The sequence below is a fragment of the Crinia signifera genome, chromosome 6 (genome assembly GCF_055691185.1).
Source record: "Crinia signifera chromosome 6, ASM5569118v1, whole genome shotgun sequence".
Taxonomy (NCBI): Eukaryota; Metazoa; Chordata; class Amphibia; order Anura; family Myobatrachidae; genus Crinia; species Crinia signifera.
In genome coordinates, this window is record NC_139222.1 from 162,185,440 (window position 1) to 162,204,169 (window position 18,730).

General features: G+C 45.8%; 1 protein-coding gene across 1 annotated transcript in view; it reads left to right on the plus strand.

Annotated features, from left to right (window-relative positions):
* The window catches only part of MGAT5B (alpha-1,6-mannosylglycoprotein 6-beta-N-acetylglucosaminyltransferase B), a 110,939-nt gene that overhangs the window by 24,166 nt on the left and 68,043 nt on the right, over positions 1-18,730 (plus strand). Inside the window, exons 2-3 of the mRNA XM_083147861.1 lie at positions 1,348-1,489; positions 4,106-4,218. Of these exons, the coding sequence (XP_083003987.1) occupies positions 1,422-1,489; positions 4,106-4,218 (181 nt within the window). The 5' untranslated portion in view covers positions 1,348-1,421. The remainder of the gene's footprint in view (positions 1-1,347; positions 1,490-4,105; positions 4,219-18,730) is intronic.

The window sequence follows — 18,730 nt, forward strand, 5'->3', positions numbered from 1 at the left end:
GCATTAATAATGTGCAACATATGTGTAAGGGGCATTATGTGTGTCATTATGTGTATGAAGGGCATTAATAAAGGTTGGCATAATGTGTAAATGGCATTAATAATGTTTGTCATGTGTAAGGGGCATTACTGTGTGGTATTATCAGGGGTGCAGAGAGAAAGGGGTAGGGGGTACAAATTACCCAGGCCAAAGTCTGTTGGAAGAGCCCAGTGGGGGCCCCGGGCCCCTCCCCTTAAGTGACAGCAGCAGCTGCAGCTCTTCTCCTCTGCCCAGCACACACTGCTTTGTGCTGGGTTGCAGTGTGGCCATGGAGGTGCTTAAAATACAATATTTTCTCAGGATTTTTTTCTAAGGGTATAATGTGAGGAGTAATGTATATAAGGTAAAGTGGTACTACTGTGTGATGTAACGTGAATAAGGGACATCATCTCATGATATAATGTGAATAAAGTTGCACTACTGTGTGGCCTAATTTGAATTGGGGGTACTAGTGTGTGGCCATGCCCCTTCCCAGCAAGAACACACCCCTGTTTGGGCTGCGCACCGAATGTGTGCACTGTTTCTATTTAAAATATTGTGGGTAGGAGCACCAAAATGATGACTGCTATGATGAGGGTTGATGGTGCTGTCAGAGGCGGAACTAGTGGCGGTGCTAGGGGGCACCTGCCAAAATCTTGCCTAGGCCGTCATTTAGGCTAGGGCCGGCTCTGAGCATGTCATGTGACATACTGTTACCAAACGATTATTATTATATATATAATACTACAGACTATGACTGATGCACTGGGAAATTCATATTTTGAATATCCCAACTTTTTTTTTTTCATGACTCATGTCCACTTTTTGTTGGAATTGCCCATAATGGTTATCAGTCATTTTAGACTGTGACTATATGGTTGGTATGTTCTCCTCTTCTGCTGTGTCTACATTTGCACTTTTATGCTGTCAGGTAGGTTTGCATCATTGCATATTGTGCCAGTATGTCTGCATGCAATATACTGTATGTATATGATAGCTACTATATATGTCTTTTATAGTTTAACTTGGTAAAATCAATATACTTTCATGTTGTACATCTTTCTTATGGCTATACAGCATAACGGTTATCCCATATACAGGTATAGTTACACACATTAATTGAATAACGCATTTGTATTTTGTCCCGCCTGAGTGGTAATAGATTAAAAGCTTGTGAGCAGGGCCCTCCTACCTGTATGTCGGGTTGTTTCTGCCCAGTTTGTTTATTCACTATTGTCTTCAATTGTAAAGACTGTTGTCTCCAATTGCTGCGCTATATAAGAAACTATAAATAATAGGAGATGCTAACTCCAGGCTGTTTGTTCCTAGATTGAAGAATTGGATGGATCTGGTCTAGTGGTGATCTCTTCCACTTTAATCTGCAGTAACATCCACATACAAGGATGTTGTCTGTAAATTCAGATGGGAAAGTTTTAGTCCGAAGATGCTTCCTTACTCTCAGGCCATTCCGGTAAGTATATTAATATTATTATAGTTGTGAATTTGTGATGAAACTAGCATAGCACAAATAGAATTTAATTTATTATTACTACTTTCATGGAGGTCAGTTTGTAGTGGAACTGATCACACTGATAATACCTTCATAGTAAACCTATGTTAGCCTCCTTCTATAATTTACTAAATAATAAATAAATGAGAATGAATAGTAATTAGATGCACTAGGTGGATAGAAAGGTGAGTATAGGCTTTAAGGATCCTATTGTAGGTGTAGATGCTAAAGGTATATGTAGCTTATCTATTATCTAAGGAAATGCACTGTACAAGCACTTTGTGCTGGCTAGTTGGGGGTGCTATGGGTGAGATTTAATAGGATGAGAGATTCAGAAAGTAAGAGATTTGGTAAGGTTTTTTTAAGCGACAATCCTTTACACTGCAAAAGCAAACTGGTTTAGCAGTGTAAATGATTGCCGCTTTAAAAAAAAACCTGGAGATTTCTTGCCAAATCTCTCACTTTCTGAATCTCTCATCCTATTAAATCTCATCCTCTGTATCTTGCTTTGGGAACTTTCCCTCTACACCAGGGGTGGGCAATAATCAGCCCTCTAGCTGTTGATGAACTACACGTCCTAGCATGCCTTACCTTAATTTAGCTATTTAATTATGCTGAAACTGCTGCAAGGGAAGATGGGATGTGTAGTTCATTAACAGCTGGAAAACCACTTATTTCCCACCCCTACTGTAAACGCTGCATCTTATCAGTTACCATCAGGTTTTTATATCTTTTCCCATAGTGTACCATTTAAGGTTCTCGCTCTGCAAGACCAGGATACGGTCATTCGGTAGACACCATTCGATTGACATGGGTCTAGTTCGACAGGTCATTAGGTCAACACAAGCATTAGGTCGACATGGGCATAGTCGACATGGGGTTTTTCACTGTTTTTGAGCCGACATGTGCTGGCAGGCAGTATTTCATGCCGCCCTACCATCAAAACAAATAGCCACAAGGTTTCAATAAGGTGACCATCCACTAGTGCGATATGGCCACTTTTTATGTGATTCCAACGCATTGCTGCGACGGATCACATGAAAAGTGACACATTGCATGTAATTTACCTGCAATTGCAATGAGGCATGTTCCCGTGCACCTCGCATTGCAGTTGCAGATTCTACAGGCTGCCATGTATATTTGTGGCAGCCCGTAGCTGTTGCTAGGACGGTATAAGATACATTGTCAGGGCCGAAACTAGGTGTTTCGGCGCCCGGGTCGGCAGTCATTTGGACGCCCCCCCCCCCCCCCCCCCCCCCCCCCACACACACACAAAAAAAATCACTGCCTTGGGGTCAGGCAGCGGGGGTCCGGGGACTGGAGAAGGTTAACTCCGGCTCCTAGCGCTGCCGGGCGGTGGGCGGGAGGCAGATTTTGAAAAGACTTGCCGGACGCTGATTGGCTGAATTCAGCCAATCAGCGTCCGGCAAGTCTTTTCAAAATCATCAGCGCTTCCCGCCGCCAGGCAAATAGCGAGCGGCTGTGTATGTGAAAGCTGCCGCTACACCAGTCCCTGGACCCCCGCTGCCAACATACCTGTGTGTAGCGTCCAGGGGTCCAGGGACTGGTGTAGCGGCAGCCTTCACTTACTCCGTCTCCTAGCGCTATCTGCCTGGCGGCGGGAAGCGCTGATGACTTTGAAAAGACTTGCCGGACGCTGATTGGCTGAATTCAGCCAATCAGCGTCCGGCAAGTCTTTTCAAAACCTGCCTCCCGCCCACCGTCCGGCAGCGCTAGGAGCCGGAGTTAACCCACCAGTCCCCGGGACCCTGCTAGGACCTGGCGTTAACCCTTCAGTCCCCGGACCCCCGCTGCTCATCCCAGGGACCACGCTGCCGGGACACCAAACTAGCGCCCCCACCCTCCAGCGCCCGGTGCGCATGACCCCCTAGCCCCCCCCTAGTTACGGCCCTGACATTGTATGCAAGAGATCCGCCTACAATGTATTCTATGCGATCCTGGGAGCTGGGAACACACAACCTGTGCAAAGATGCAGGACATTTCTACCACCGTGCCTGAATTCCAACATTGTTTGTGCTAGTCTGGGATAGATTAAATTAAAAATCCCATGACCGGGACAGCTTTGATTGGGAATATGGGATGTTGGCACCTGGGAATAATTTATGAAATGTATTCACTTCTGCCATGGAAAATTAATTAAGTTTAATCCTATTACCAAATGGCTTGTTGAGAATCTGCAGGTTGTTATTCCATAAGCAGATCGAGCAGTAGCCTGCTCATAAAGCAGCACCTGAGACTTCTTGTGGATTATTATGATGTGGTTTATGGTATTGTACTCTAGTTGAGATTTTACTGAATTCATAATATATTTCTACGAGGAGGTTTTCCTAGAATGTGTCAGAGTCTGTTGTGAAAATTCTGCCTGTGCCCGGAGTCTTCTATTGTAAAAGTATTAGCTCAAAAGATCTAGCATTAAGTAGGTACATTTTATTTGTAGGCCATTCAGAGGACTGGATACAGTTCTATAATCTGTATATTGTGTAACTTTATTTTCTGATGGCAAATGTTGCGACATGTTTTCCTGTAAGCTGACTCTCATTCTTCATTTACCTGCAGGATTTTTGTCCTGGGCATCGGATTTTTTACCCTTTGCTTCCTGATGACCTCATTGGGTGGTCAGTTTTCGGCCAAGCGCTTGGCGGATTCTCCATTCACCATACGGACTGAAGGTTGGTGCTACAGTACTAGAAGTTCTCAGAATCAGAATGGATGTATGGATCTCCTAATAGGACTTATAACAAAGAAAAAAAAACGAGTGATGGAGAACACTGCTGAAATAAACACAAAAATATTACAGTACAAGGCATATGACAGATCGCACATAGAAAGTGTGTGAGGGATATATTACACTTAATGCACACACAACAAAACAGGTGCTAAGCAGAAAGCAAACAAATAACAGGATCTGTAATGGCAGAAATAATATGAAGTACACACAGACAGTGGCATAACTATAGCGCCGCAGACCCCGCAGTCGCGGGGAGGCCCTGAGAAAATATGGGCGCCGGGGGTCTGCGGGTCTATGTTACACCGCTGCCGGGACCTGCCGCCTCTCTGGTCGTGACCGCAGATTTACTTATCTGCAGTCCCGGCGCTCCTCCTGGCTCCTGCTATTGAAAACTGACCTTCAAAAAGATGGCTGCCTCCTCTAGCATCCTTAAAAACGGGGAAGCAAAATCCGTAGTTTTGCCACTGCACACAGATACTGTATTATATAAAGGATATGAAAGAGCTCACACAGACAGCCTATAGCAGAGCACTTACAGAAAGCATATGGAGGATATAGGAATGCAGACTCTGTGTTTCCAGTATGTTGCCTATGGCCCCATATGTTTTAGAAAAGTGCATTTAGAAATGAAGCTAGGAACATAATTACTATAGTTATATAGAATGGAGGCGGATGCTGGAGTGCACTAACATTATTTGTTTAAAGCGGGGAATGGTAAAACTGGGCATCTCAACACAGTAATAGGTGCTATAAAAAATGAAACCAGCAATATACAATTCTGTCATAAAATATCGTAAGAAAAATTTAGACCATTGCATGCAAATATCTTTGTGTATATGACTGTAATGTTATGGCAGATATCTGAATGTGAGGTTTCCTTACAAGAATGTATAACAAATGACTACAATTTGCAGGTGCGGGGAGGAAGAAAATGCAGCCAAGCAGCTAATCTTTATATAATAACAATAATGCATAATAAACCATAAATGTAGACATTACACTGTAATACCAGTTGAGTATCCCTTATCCAGATATCTATTATCCAAATTATTCAGAAAACCATAGTTTCCCGAATGTGAATTTTTTTTCTTGCTAAAAGCACTACTGGGAAGATCAGTAACTGGCACTACTGGGGACAACTGTAACTGGCGCTACTGGGGACATGATATATAACTGGCACTAAATATGTGCAAGAAAATGATTGCTTGGCATTCAAATTCAGTGCTGACATCATACACAAACTTTTTTTAATGTTTTGAAACCTTGTTTCATGCACAAATAAAATATATTTGTGTATTTTTCATGTGTTTGTACAACATAAATGCAAGATACCTCATGATACATCATTGAAATATAAAAATATTCCAGAATACGGAATAATCCGTTATCAGAAGAATTTTTGATAAGGGGTACTCAACCTTTTTTTGCAATACTAGTTGTATATAAAGTAAATGTCAGCTGGCAGTTGAGAGAACATAAAAGAAAAGTGAAAAGAAGTCATATTTAGCACTGTCAGGGACCAAAAAGTTATAGTAAAATTTAGCGCCAAGTTCTAATCAAACAGAAGGATTACTGAAAGATGTCAAAATGATGCGTTTTTTGAAAAACACACTCCCATTCCACACCACGGGGCGTCAGCACGAGGCCAAAGAAGGCAGTGGTGGATCACCTAAATCAGGGGTGGGGAACCTCAGTCCCGGGGTCCATATGCGGTTCCATAGCCGGTCTGAGTGGCCCGCCCTGCGACTTTGCCGGGAGTCAAGTAGAGGGGAATTCTCACGAGAGGTCGGTAGTTCTCGCGAGATTCCTCTTTATCAACAGCAGCCAGAGACTGACAGTCCTATTCAGCAGCAGCCGCCGGAGCGTGGGACCGCTGCAGCAGGACAATTTGTAAGAGAAATGTTTACATATGGCCCCCGAAGGATTTTTTTCCCCATACAAATGGCACTTGGCAGAAAAAAGGTTCACCACCCCTGGCCTAAATGGTAGAAATGGTATCTAACGGAAGTATGGAGATTTATAAATATAAAAAATATACCAGGATGTTTGGATTGAAAGACAAAATTATTATTAGAATTCATAACTGTAATGACGGGTCTACTACACCTAAAAATATAAAAAAATTAATATAAAATAAAAAAAATCGGTTCTTGTTTAGTCTCACGACGGCAACATGGCCACCCGCTACTTCCGGGTTTGTCGCTCGGCAAACTTTCTAAAATAAAGTCCATGCCAACGTGAATAGTTCATACCCCCACTATCCACGTTGGCATGGAGTTGATTTTAGATAGCGTGGCAAGTGTAGCGAGCCACCGAGCCCGTAGCGTGGGCGAGCGAAGCGAGCCCCGTAAAGGGACACAGACGCTGCTGCGACTGAGACGCTGCCACCGTGAAACTAAACAGGTACCAAAAAATCTAAAGAAACATACCCACATTCACCCCACGAAATTAGTTTTATATACAGACACTGGTTGGTTAATATATGGTTATGAATTTGTAAGGCTGTGCCAATTCACTTAGAACAGCAGCCAGAATCTGGGTACCCAGAATACTGTCAAAGTTTACATATGTACAGAATGTGCTAAAATTTCCACTCCTAAGTTGGTACGCATTGACCAAAGTGATGTTTTGTATTGACCACTAATTGACTGAGTTGAAGATGGGATGTTGCTATAGGCAACCAATCAAAATCTACTTCATATTTATTTAGCACCTCCCATCTTCAGTAGAATCCCATCTTAGTAATTAAACCCAAGATGTTGGAGGGAATGAGCAGGCAAACTCTGGTTAATTGCAGAATTTGAGTCCCAAAGTGAGAAGCGGATATGCCTGTCAGTTACAGGTGGCTGAGGGCTGGTGAAAATAAATGCAGATGATGTTGCCAGCACTAATTAGCTACTAAAGGTAGTGCGCCAGTGGTGCTCCGCTGGAGGCACCACTGGTGCACCTTCTACATAGTGGTATGCCTGGAAATTTTCCAGGACAGCCCGCTGCGGCAGCGCAGCTGATACTGGAAAATTTCTGGGCATACCACTAAAGTGGTTAAATCAAACCTAATAGTGATTGTGTCTTTCGCTATATAAAAAAATAGGGTACTTGTGTATTTGCCAGGCGCACATTTAGCATATGTACGCTGGGGTACTGAAATAGCATTTCACGGTTTCGTGCAATGCGATGCGATCTCACTAGTTAATATGGTACTTGAATATTAGCACGGCACCCGTTATGCAGTTAGCGTAGCGGCGCTGTCAGAATCAGCGTAGTGTTTCCGCATAGCCTAGTCAGTCAGAAGTAGCATAGTGTTCCCGCTGCCAGACAGTCAGTGTCCCCGTCAGAGCTGAAGGTGAAGTGACATTGTAATGGCTACAGAACCTGTCACAATGTTCAGCTTGCTGCAGACAGAGGAGGAAAGAATTGTATAAATGGACACCCAATGTGCCTCAGCATGAAGGAGTGCACGTGGCGCTGCCATATTAAATCGTGCCGTAAGAAGGTGAGCCTGCGGGAGGCAAATTGGTTCCTGGGTTGCGGTTTACCTTTTTTGACACTTGTAAGGTTTATTTATTCATGGGCGGAGGAGCTCACAACTATCTTTTTTCTGTGAGCGTCAACTTAACCTGTCCAATAAAACAACGGTCCAGTATAATAATGTTATGCGTGAGGCCAGCACTAGGGACCTGATGACACCGCCCCAATACAAAATTGGCGGTCCGGGGAAAATCGTAGAAGTCGACGAGAGCCTCTTTGTACAGAGGAAGAGCCATGTGGGGCGGATGCTGCCTCAGCAGTGTATATTCAGAGGCATTTGCAGAGAGACTGGTGAGTGCTTTGTGACACCTGTACCAAGACGTGATGCCAGTACCCTGATGGCCTCCATAAACCAAAGCATTGAACCAGGGACGACCATCTACTCCGATTGCTGGCGTGCCTATAATACGGACGAGCTGGAGCAGGAAGGGTACCACCATGCTCAGGTGAACCGTAGATCCGGAGACTGGGGTTCACACACAAAACATTGAACGGTTGTGGGGATCCTGTAAATGGCGGAACAAATGTCCAAGAGGCACCGCACGCCAGAATCTCAACTCCTACCTGCAGGAATTTAGGTGGCGAAAGACTGTAGGTGCACAAAACGATTTTGAGCGTATTCTTTATGCCCTTTGACTTCTACTAAAGGCTGATGCAGAATCAGAAGAATGACTGCTTTTATTATTTTCATTTGTCATGATAAATTGATATTATTGTTATTTGTTAAAGTGATCTTGTCTCCTTTATTATTAACTAAAATCTAGTTAACAGTTAACACATGTCGTCATTACTGTCCCAGATGTATGATATGGTAGGTGTGAATGTGTTCCTGAAATACCCCCACTATCCACGTCAACCCAAAGCATGGCGAGGGGACGCGTTACGCATCCTCCCAACCTTTGCATACTCCCACTATCCACGTCGCGTGGAGTTGATTTTATAAAGTGACAAAGCGTGGCGAGCGCACGTGGATTACTTTACATGTGTTCCGTGTCCGCTCACGGTGCTCGCTGCCTCGACACACTTTATAAAATCAACTCCACGCCAACGTGGATAGTACGGGAATGAAAAGGGTCGGGAGGACTCGTAACGCGGGGCTTGCCACGCTTCGGGGTGACGTGAATAGTGGGGGTGTGCTATATATATCATTACATTACATTACATCACAGAGACATGTACACTGGGGGTGTTGTTCTAAATTGCAACGCACACAAAATCGCATGCAATTTTGCGTGACATGCAATGCGCCTCCAGGGTGCAGTGAATAAATTAACTTGGAACAGTGAATAAATTAACTAGTGAGATTGCATCGCATCCCATCTCATGGCACGGAAATGTGCCGTACAAAGTGATGCGATTTCACTACGCAGAATAGCCCACTATTATAGCTTAGTGGGCGCCCGGCAAATACACAAGTACCAAAATAAGATTTTGGTAGAGAGGGGAGAGGCGTGGCCATGGCAGGACGTGAGTAAGGGCGCGAGTTCGAGCTCCCCTGTGTCTGCAGCTGCTTATGGAGCCCTCCCCTATGCTCGGTTGAGCCTCCCTGAACACAAGTGACCCAGCCCGGGATACACTGCCTTCCACCGCCCCTGAACCTCGTGGAGAACATTTACCCGTGGTGTACCTGGAGGCGGGTGACTGCCGGGAGACCGGCGAAGCGTGCCGAGGTCTGGGAGAGACTCCGGTGTCGGTGATAGCCGGACACGGTGACGGAGCTTCCCTCTTCTCCAGTTCCCCAGCTTCCTGCCAGCCCGGGCGTGGGTGAGTGACGTGCGCTGGGCAGTACAGCACAGCCGGTGATACAGGAGGGTCTGGCCGGAGTAAGAGGGCTACCCTCACGCCGCAACGCAGTACAAGTCCCAGCGGTCAGAGGGTATCGGGGGAAAGCCGGAATATTCCCTCCCCCTCCGCCATCTCCTGATAACCCGGGCACGGGTGTGAGACGTGGCCGGGTGACACAGCCCATGACCTAGCAAGCTGATGAACAAAGGTACAAGGCGCTAAGTCTCCCAACAGAGCACATATAGTGAAAAGCAGGTGGGAAGAAGTCAGCAGTTTATTGTACCGTTAAGGTACCTGGCTGGCATCCCTTGTCCGATATATAGTATCTGAGAGTCGGCTGGAGAAGGTAAAATAAAACTTTCGCTCTTTTTTCTATTTGCACTGACTGTTTATAAAAAAGGACGGTTACCTCATAAAGTGGACTGCTGTGTAGCGTCAGGTGGGAATCCCATCCATCCCTGGACACCATAGATAGCAGGGTCAAATATCTGGGCCTGCACAAATTAAACTTTTATGGTCTATTGGAGGTATTTGTGGGGTACGTGCAGGTAGCTCTCTTGTAAAACCGTGACTGTATCATCTAAAGATGGGGAAAACGGGACAAAGTGCTGTGGCTACACGGCTAGAGAAATATGCCAGACAGCAGGCAGGCAGTAGCTCACAAACCAATACCCCGCTTACCACCCCTGTGAAAGAGAGCAAAACCCAGCAGCTCCCAGAGGTAACTCTGCAACAGGTGTTGGAGGCCATTAACACCTGCGAGTCTCGTCTCTTAGAACAGATTAATAAAGTGCAAAGTGATATTATGCTCCTAAGGAATGTCGCACAAAAAATTCGGGAGAGAGTCACGGAGGCAGAAACTAGACTAGGGGCACTGGAAGACACGGTTGCGCCTTTGCAGTCTCAAGTTAAAACCTTAACTGGACAAATGTCTGATATGCGCCATAAAATGTCCGATATTGAAGGCAGACTTAGGCGTAACAATGTGCGCTTTATTGGGTTCGAAGAAAAAGCAGAGGGGAATGCCCCTGAAAAATTTCTGGAGGGGTGGTTGCTACAAAATTTTGGAGACAAGGCCTTTTCGGCGCAATTTGCAATAGAGCGAGCGCATCGGATCCCAGGTCGGCCGCCTCCCCCAGGGGGTCCCCCACGCACCCTGATAGCAAAACTCCTGCATTTTAAAGATCGGGACTCAATTCTTAGGTTGGCGAGGGATAAAGGAGACCTCGAATTTAATGGCAGGAAGATCTCGACGTACACCGATTTCCCCATTGAAGTGCAAAAAGATCGAGCCAAGTTCAGAGACATTAAAACTCGCCTTAGAGAACTGGATCTTAAATATTCAATGTTATACCCATCAAAACTACGGATCATTGCGGATGGTGCTACAAAGTATTTTTTCTACCCAGAAGAGGCAGCGCAGTGGCTAGATAGCACGTATCCGGGCAGAAAACAAGTATTATCAAATGTGACCAGTTAGAATAACGGCTGGGACTATGTGAATATGTGCCGTGAGGCAATTATTATATGAAATATTGTCGGATATACATGCCTAAATATGGATATATGTGGTAGTGAAGGCTGGGGAACTTGTTCTGGGGGATGGGGTGGGCGGGGAAAAGTAAGGGAAATTGTATAATTCTATGCAGGAAAGCAGGCATGGGGGGGCAAGAGCGGGCCTCGGTGGTGGCCATTAGTTTATTGCCTCTGGAGTCATAATAATGGTATAAGGTGGGGGGTGTGGGGGATAGGTATGCCTAAGGGTATAGGTTATACAGGGTGGGGGCGGGGGGGGGGGGTATTTGTACGTGTATGTATAAGTGTATGTCTATGTATGTTCCTGAAGTATCCACGCCCGGACCAAGGCCCCTAAAGGATCCTATGAATCCCCACATCCCTAAAAAATACCATAGGACTCCCTATAAGGATAAGAAGAATATATGGGCTCCCTACACCCCCGAAAATAGGGATACATGAAACAAAGTATTATGGTACATATATTGGTAGACTATTATGGTTAGGATATTGCCTGGAACGTCAGGGGACTGAATGAAAAAGTAAAAAGGGCTTTGGTACTTAAACAGTGTAAAATAATGGAGGCAGATATCATCTGCCTGCAAGAGACCCATTTAATTAAAGATCGGGTGATTTCTTTAAGGCGGCCCTGGATTGGTCCCTCGTATCATGCGCCCTTCTCCTCAGGGTCAAGAGGGGTAACAATTCTGGTGAAGAAGTTGTTGGTATTTGAATGTAGAAGGGTAAAAATTGATACAGGGGGAAGATATATATTTCTGGAATGTAGCATAGAACAAACTTGTATATGTATACTCGCTGTGTATATCCCCCCCCCCTTTTTCCTATGAAGTGGTAAAAGCGGCTGTTGAGTTCGCGGCACAGTACCCTGATAATATGGTGATATGCTTAGGAGACTTCAATAAAGTATTGGTACCCAGACTAGACAGGTGGAATAGATCGGAGGAAGAGATATCCAGGGAGGGAAATAGATTTGCTGAGTTTATGAGGGAGGTGGGTTGGAGGGATCCATGGCAGATTAGGAACCCTGAGCTTCAACAATTTTCATGTTATTCCTCTGCCCATAAAGCATTTTCCAGAATAGATATGGTCTTGGTCTCTGATGGGCTTCTTAATAAAATCACCCAGGTAGAATATAAACCCCGAGGGATTTCAGATCACTCTCCCCTTGTTATCCATCTGGACCTGGATATCCCGGTAGGTTTCCGGTATTGGAAACTTCAGCCCTATTGGCTGGCTCAGATGGGAACACCGGAAGAGTTGGATAGAACGATAGAAGGTTTTATGATGGATAACAAGGGCTCAACTCAAGCGGGGTATGTATGGGATGCCTGTAAAGCTTTTAGAAGAGGGACCTTTATTAAAAAAATCGCTTTCTTAAAAAAAACACATAGAGCTAGGGTATTAGAACTCGAGGGAAGAATGACTGCTCTAGAAAATATTTTTCTTGTAAGTAAAACTGATGAGGCCAGGTCTGAATGGTTGAGGGCACAGAGTGTGTGGCTAGAGTATATGCAAGATATAGCTTGCCGTAAAATGGCAATTGGGGCTCACAAATGGTACTCAGAAGCCGATCGGGCGGGGAAATTTATGTCCTACCTAATCAAGCAGGATAAACCCTCGAATATCATCCCCATAATCAGGAACGAATCCGGCATAACATTGACAGAAACCCCCAAAATAGTAGCAGAATTTGTGGCATACTTCAAAGAAATCTATCGATCCAAAATTCGATGTAGTGATGGAGAAATAGAGGAATATTTGGGTAGAATTGATTTGCCACAGTTGTCCCCAGAAGCAAGGGAATATTTGGATTCACCAATAACCCAGGAGGAGGTGGATTTAGCGATAAAAACACTTAAGGGTAATAAAGCGCCCGGGCTCGATGGGATCCCTGGAGAAGTATACCAGAAATATATAAAAACATTAGGTCCCCAATTGTTGGAGGTTTTTCAGGACATGTTAGTAGCCGGTTCAATCCCCCCCTCAATGTCAGAGGCGACAATAATTATGATTCCAAAGGGTGGTAAAGATCTAACGAGGGTCGAATCTTTTAGACCAATATCGCTCATAACAACTGATGCAAAAATATATGCGAAGATCCTCGCGAACAGATTAAGCCGGGTGATCAGTCAGCTTATTCACCCTGACCAGACGGGTTTTATGGCAGGAAAGTCCACCATGATCAATTTGCGTAGGGTCTTCACATATCTTCAGTGCATAGATCAGAAGAAATTGGACGCTGTGATAGCCTCGTTTGATGCGCAGAAAGCGTTTGATTCGGTAGAGTGGAAGTTCTTATGGGGGGCATTGAAAGCATTCGGGATTGGTGAAGGGTTTATAAATCTGGTTTCCCGGCTATATCAGAATCCGAGCGCTCGGATGTCAATTAATGGATATACATCCCCCCCTTTGTGTTGTCCAGAGGTACACGGCAGGGGTGTCCCTTATCCCCTCTGCTGTTTGCAGTGGCCATGGAACCCCTGGCGTGTATGCTGAGATATGCCTTAGAGGGGAGAGGTGTGGAAGGGGGCACTGGAAATAATTTAATATCGTTGTATGCGGATGATCTCCTGGTGGGACTGATGAATCCCCAGGAAAATCTTCCAGTGGTAACTGAGATTATACGAGGATATGGGGAGTACTCAGGACTAAGTATGAATTGGACAAAATCCCACCTCCTGCAAATAAGTAATTATAATAACAGGGTATCCTATGATAATACCCAGTTGCAGAAGGTGGACAAGTTTAAATATTTAGGGATTTGGTTTGCTAGAGCGCCACGGGATTTCATTCAGGACAATATTGTGCCTTTTATGGAAGAATTAAGGGCTAAATGTAGATGTTGGGTCAGGCTCCCAATCTCCCAAATGGGGCGAGTTGGTCTAGTAAAAATGGTTATTTTGGTACTTATGAGTTATCTGGGCGCCCGATTTTTTGATTGTATGCCTTAAGTTAAGGCATACAATCAGATGCGATGCGATATCGTATCGCATCGCATGCGACCATCGGATGCGATGACCCGATTTTTCCATAGGAATCAATGTTAAAATGGACTGAGTCCATTTTAACATGGAATTCAATGGGAAAAAGGGGTCCTTTTCATACCCCTACTATCCAAGTGGGCATGGAGTTGGATATAAACCTGTGGCGAGCGTAGCGAGCCACCGAGCCCGAAGCGTGGCGAGCGAAGCGAGCCCCGCGAGGGGACGGTATTCTGTGTCCCCTCGCGGGGCTCGCTACGCTCGCCACGCTTCGGGCTCGGTGGCTCGCTACGCTCGCCACAGGTTTATATCCAACTCCATGCCCACTTGGATAGTAGGGGTATGAAAAGGACCCCTTTTTCCCATTGAATTCCATGTTAAAATGGACTCAGTCCATTTTAACATTGATTCCTATGGAAAAATCGGGTCATCGCATCGCATCCGATGGTCGCATGCGATGCGATGCGATGTGCCCGATCCGACCTGATTTAGAAATCGGGCGCCCAGATAACTCACAAGTACCGTTATTTTACCTAAATTTACATATATAGTCCAACAGTCTCCAGTGTATATAAGGGATGACTACTTCAGGAAAATAAACAGCCTAGTCTCATCACTAATATGGCGGGATAAGAGGCCCAGAGTCAGGCTGGAAGTTCTCTGCAGGGATGGAGACAAAGGGGGGCTTGCTCTGCCTGATTTCAGGACATACTATATGGCGGCACAATCTGTCCATTTGTGCTCGTGGATCAGGCACGAGGAAGCATCTTATGAATTATTACATCTTTTTGAAACTGTGGACCCGGAATCGACACCCCTGCAGAGACTGATGGCTAAGGGGCTCCCCCGGAAATTTCCTCCAATTATCATACAGGCGGTTAAAGTTTGGAAATGGGTTAGTAAAACGTGTAAGGCGGAGGGCTTAGATCCAGACACGCCAGTTTTCTCATTACAGATAGTTAAGGCTATTAAAGAGCAACAAGGAGGGAGGATTTGGAGCGCATACGGGATAGCAACAATGGGACAGCTATATTGTGAGGGAATGTTGAAATCCTTTGACCAGTTGCAAAGTGAATATAAGATCCCAAGAGAAATGTTCTTTAGGTTTCTTCAACTACGGAGTGCCCTGAATCAATTTAGTGGGAATAAACGGGTGTGTATTATGTAGTCTCCATGTAAAAAATTCATTAAACAACTGGGACAGGGTAAGCGATTATCCAAACTGTATAATATCCTACACTCATATGCTCAAACTGAGGAATTGGAGTCGGTAAGGGCAAAATGGGTGGAGGATATGCCACAATTGGAGGAGCTAAGTTGGAAAGGGGCCCTATCCGTTCATAAATCAGCTACTAATTCTATAAGGGTACAGCAGATACAGTTAAATATTCTGCATCGGATATATATTACCCCAGTGAAGTTAAAAAGATTCAATGGGACAAAATCTGATAAATGCCCTAAATGTGGGGAAGGAGAGGCCGCATTCTGGCACCTACTTTGGAGATGTCAGGTGGTGGCCAGATTTTGGGATGGGGTAATTCAAATTATGGTCCAGGTGGGAATCCCTAGGAGCCAACTAAACGATGTGAATGTACTGCTAGGGGTATGGAGGGAGGGCGTTATGTCATGTGATATGATGCAAATGGCTAGGAACCTTTCTGCCCTGGCAAAAGTAATCTTGGCAAGATATTGGATGGCGGCCAAAGGTCCAGAAGTGGCAGAATGGTTGAATCTAGTAAACTCCACACATGACCATGAAAGGTATATATTCGCATCACGCGGGAACCCACAGAAATTTAAAAGGATATGGGGGTACTGGCAAAGATCTACCTATTATAAGTTGACGAAAGGCAACCTAGCATAAGAAGGTTGAATTGGGGCAGAGCGCGCTACTAGGAGGTGGGGAAGGGAAGAGTGAGGGTAAAAGATATGTAACGTATAAAAATAATAGAGTTAGAGTTAGAACCACGTAGTGTGTAAACATCATAATGTTTGATAAAATAAGAGTGGAAGATAAATAATTTAAAATACTGGATGTGTTTAGGATACGAGAGTTACACCGTATAGGAGTTCACAAAAAAAAAAAAAAAAATATATATTCACAGTGGGAGGGTAGGGAATGGGTGGGACGTCTCTGGGGGGGAAGGGTTACGGATGGGGGGTGGGAAGGGAGGGTAAGGGTGTATCGGTTCACATAATATATATAATACACGTGGGGTAGATATAACACTATTTAATAATGTTGGTCACACTAGGGGATGATATATGCTTACTGAAATTTTTCCCTTTCCCATTTTCCGCCTATATGAATTAAGGGTTAGATCTTTGCATAGTGCATTATGATGATTTGGGCTCCATTGAAAAGAAAAGCTAAGGGGGAAAAAAAAGTGAAGAAGGGGTGGGGAACTATGGGATACTGGGTGGGGATAGGGATGGGAGAAAGGAAACTCAGGAACTTGTATGTTATGTAATGTTTTTGTAATGTATGTTGTGATGTTTAAATATATGCGTAATTTTAATGGAAAGATATGTATTCTTGTATATGGTGAATGTCGGAAAATACAAATAAAGACTCAATAAAAAAAAAAAAAAATCTAGTTAACAGTTAACACATGTCGTCATTACTGTCCCAGATGTATGATATGGTAGGTGTGAATGTGTTCCTGAAATACCCCCACTATCCACGTCACCCCAAAGCATGGCGAGGGGACGCGTTACGCATCCTCCCAAACTTTGCATACTCCCACTATCCACGTCGCGTGGAGTTGATTTTATAAAATGACAAAGCGTGGCGAGCGCACGTGGTGTCAGGCCGCGGGATGCCCGGCGGCCGGGGGACGGTGCTCGGGCGGTGCACAGAGCACTTCCGCCCAGCACCGCCGAGCATTCACTGTGCGCTTCCGCTCGGCGGCGCAAGGTCACTTCCGCCCGCCGGGGGAGCGCGTCCTCACGTCCTCGGCGTGCCCCTGCAGCCGCTCAGCGGTTGCCAGGCAACAGGGGACGCCGAGGAAAGAATATCTCCGCTCGGCCACCTGAAAATTATTAATTAGGGGGCTGGTCTGGACGGCGGCCATTGATTGGCGGCGTCACCCCTTTTAAGGGGTGAACGCTGGCAATATGGCGCCGGTTATAGCTCCCAGCTTATGTATCCGGTCCCTGGTGTTGCTGCTTGTCAGTCTGCTCCAGTCCTGATATCCGCCTGCTTGTTCCAGCGTCGGATTCCTGGATATTCTGTCTGCTTCCAGTATCCTGTTTCCAGTGGTCGCTCCATCTCATCCCTGGCAGGAGGCTGCGTTGGTTCCACATCTTCCATTCCTTGGTGGGCCACGTAAGTGCTCCTTTGGAGCCTGGTTATTCTTTATTCTTGGGATTGGGTCCGCCGTGACCTCAGTCCCTCCGTGGGACCTCCCTTGTGTCTGTTTTATCCACTTCCCTCCTGTGTCTTCCTTCTTGCGCCCTTAGTTTCCTTAGGCAGGGGAGTCCCCGTTTTTTCCATCTGTACCCTGCTTTGTGGAAGCTAGTTTTCCTTGTGTATTCATTCGGTGTTCCCCGTCCTCATTGTCTCTGCGACTGGGTCGCACTATCCCGTCCTTGGCCTGGTGCCGGTCAGTCAGGGGTCCTTTTCCAGCTAGGTTCCGGTAGCTAGTTTGTCCTCTTGTGCTACCCCCTGGTGATCGCTTGCCCTTTGTCACCTCTTAACACCTGGCTGCATCAGGGTCGGAGCCGGCTTAACCAGCTCCTTCGGACGCGGCGGCTACAGGCGAAGCCTAGCTCTCTGCAGGGGCATTCCATCTTCCCGGGGGACTCAACAGAGTGAGTGTAGGTTTCGCTGTGGCCGTCCTTACCGGCGGTCCCGGCTGCGGGCTCACGCCTTATCTCCCTGTTCCCGGTTCCCAACACACTGTGCCTAGCGGCAAGCATAACATTATAACCGGCCAAACTGGTTATATAACGATAGTATTATATAGCATTTTCTGGGTTGTGATCCATCATGAACCCTCAAACTTTCTCAGATCAGATCCAGGGGTTAACCCAAATGGTGCGTGAATTGTCTCTTAAGGTGGCTTCCCAAGAACAGCGGGGTCGCTCCCCGGACTCGGGCGCTCTGGAGCCTAAGATGAATTTGCCTGATCGCTTCTCCGGTGACCGCAAGGCATTCTTTAATTTCAGAGAAAACTGTAAACTTTATTTTCGGACTAGGCCCCGGTCCTCGGGTACCGAATCCCAGCGGGTAGGGTTGGTAATGTCTCTGTTGCAGGGCGATCCTCAGACCTGGGCATTCGGTCTGCCCGCGGATAGTCCTGCCCTATCTTCTGTTGATAATTTCTTTAGTTCTTTAGGGCTTCTGTATGATGATCCCGATCGAGAGGCTTCTGCTGAGACACACCTACGGGCTCTCAAGCAGGGTAGAAATCCGGCCGAGGTTTATTGCACAGAATTTCGGCGCTGGGCTAACGACTGTGGCTGGAATGACCCGGCTCTCCGCAGTCAGTTTCGCTGTGGGCTGTCAGAGCCTATTAAGGACAGCTTAATTCAGTATCCGGTTCCCAATTCTTTAGACAAGCTCATGGAACTGGCTATACGGATTGATCGACGTCTCCGTGAACGACGGTCAGAGCGAGG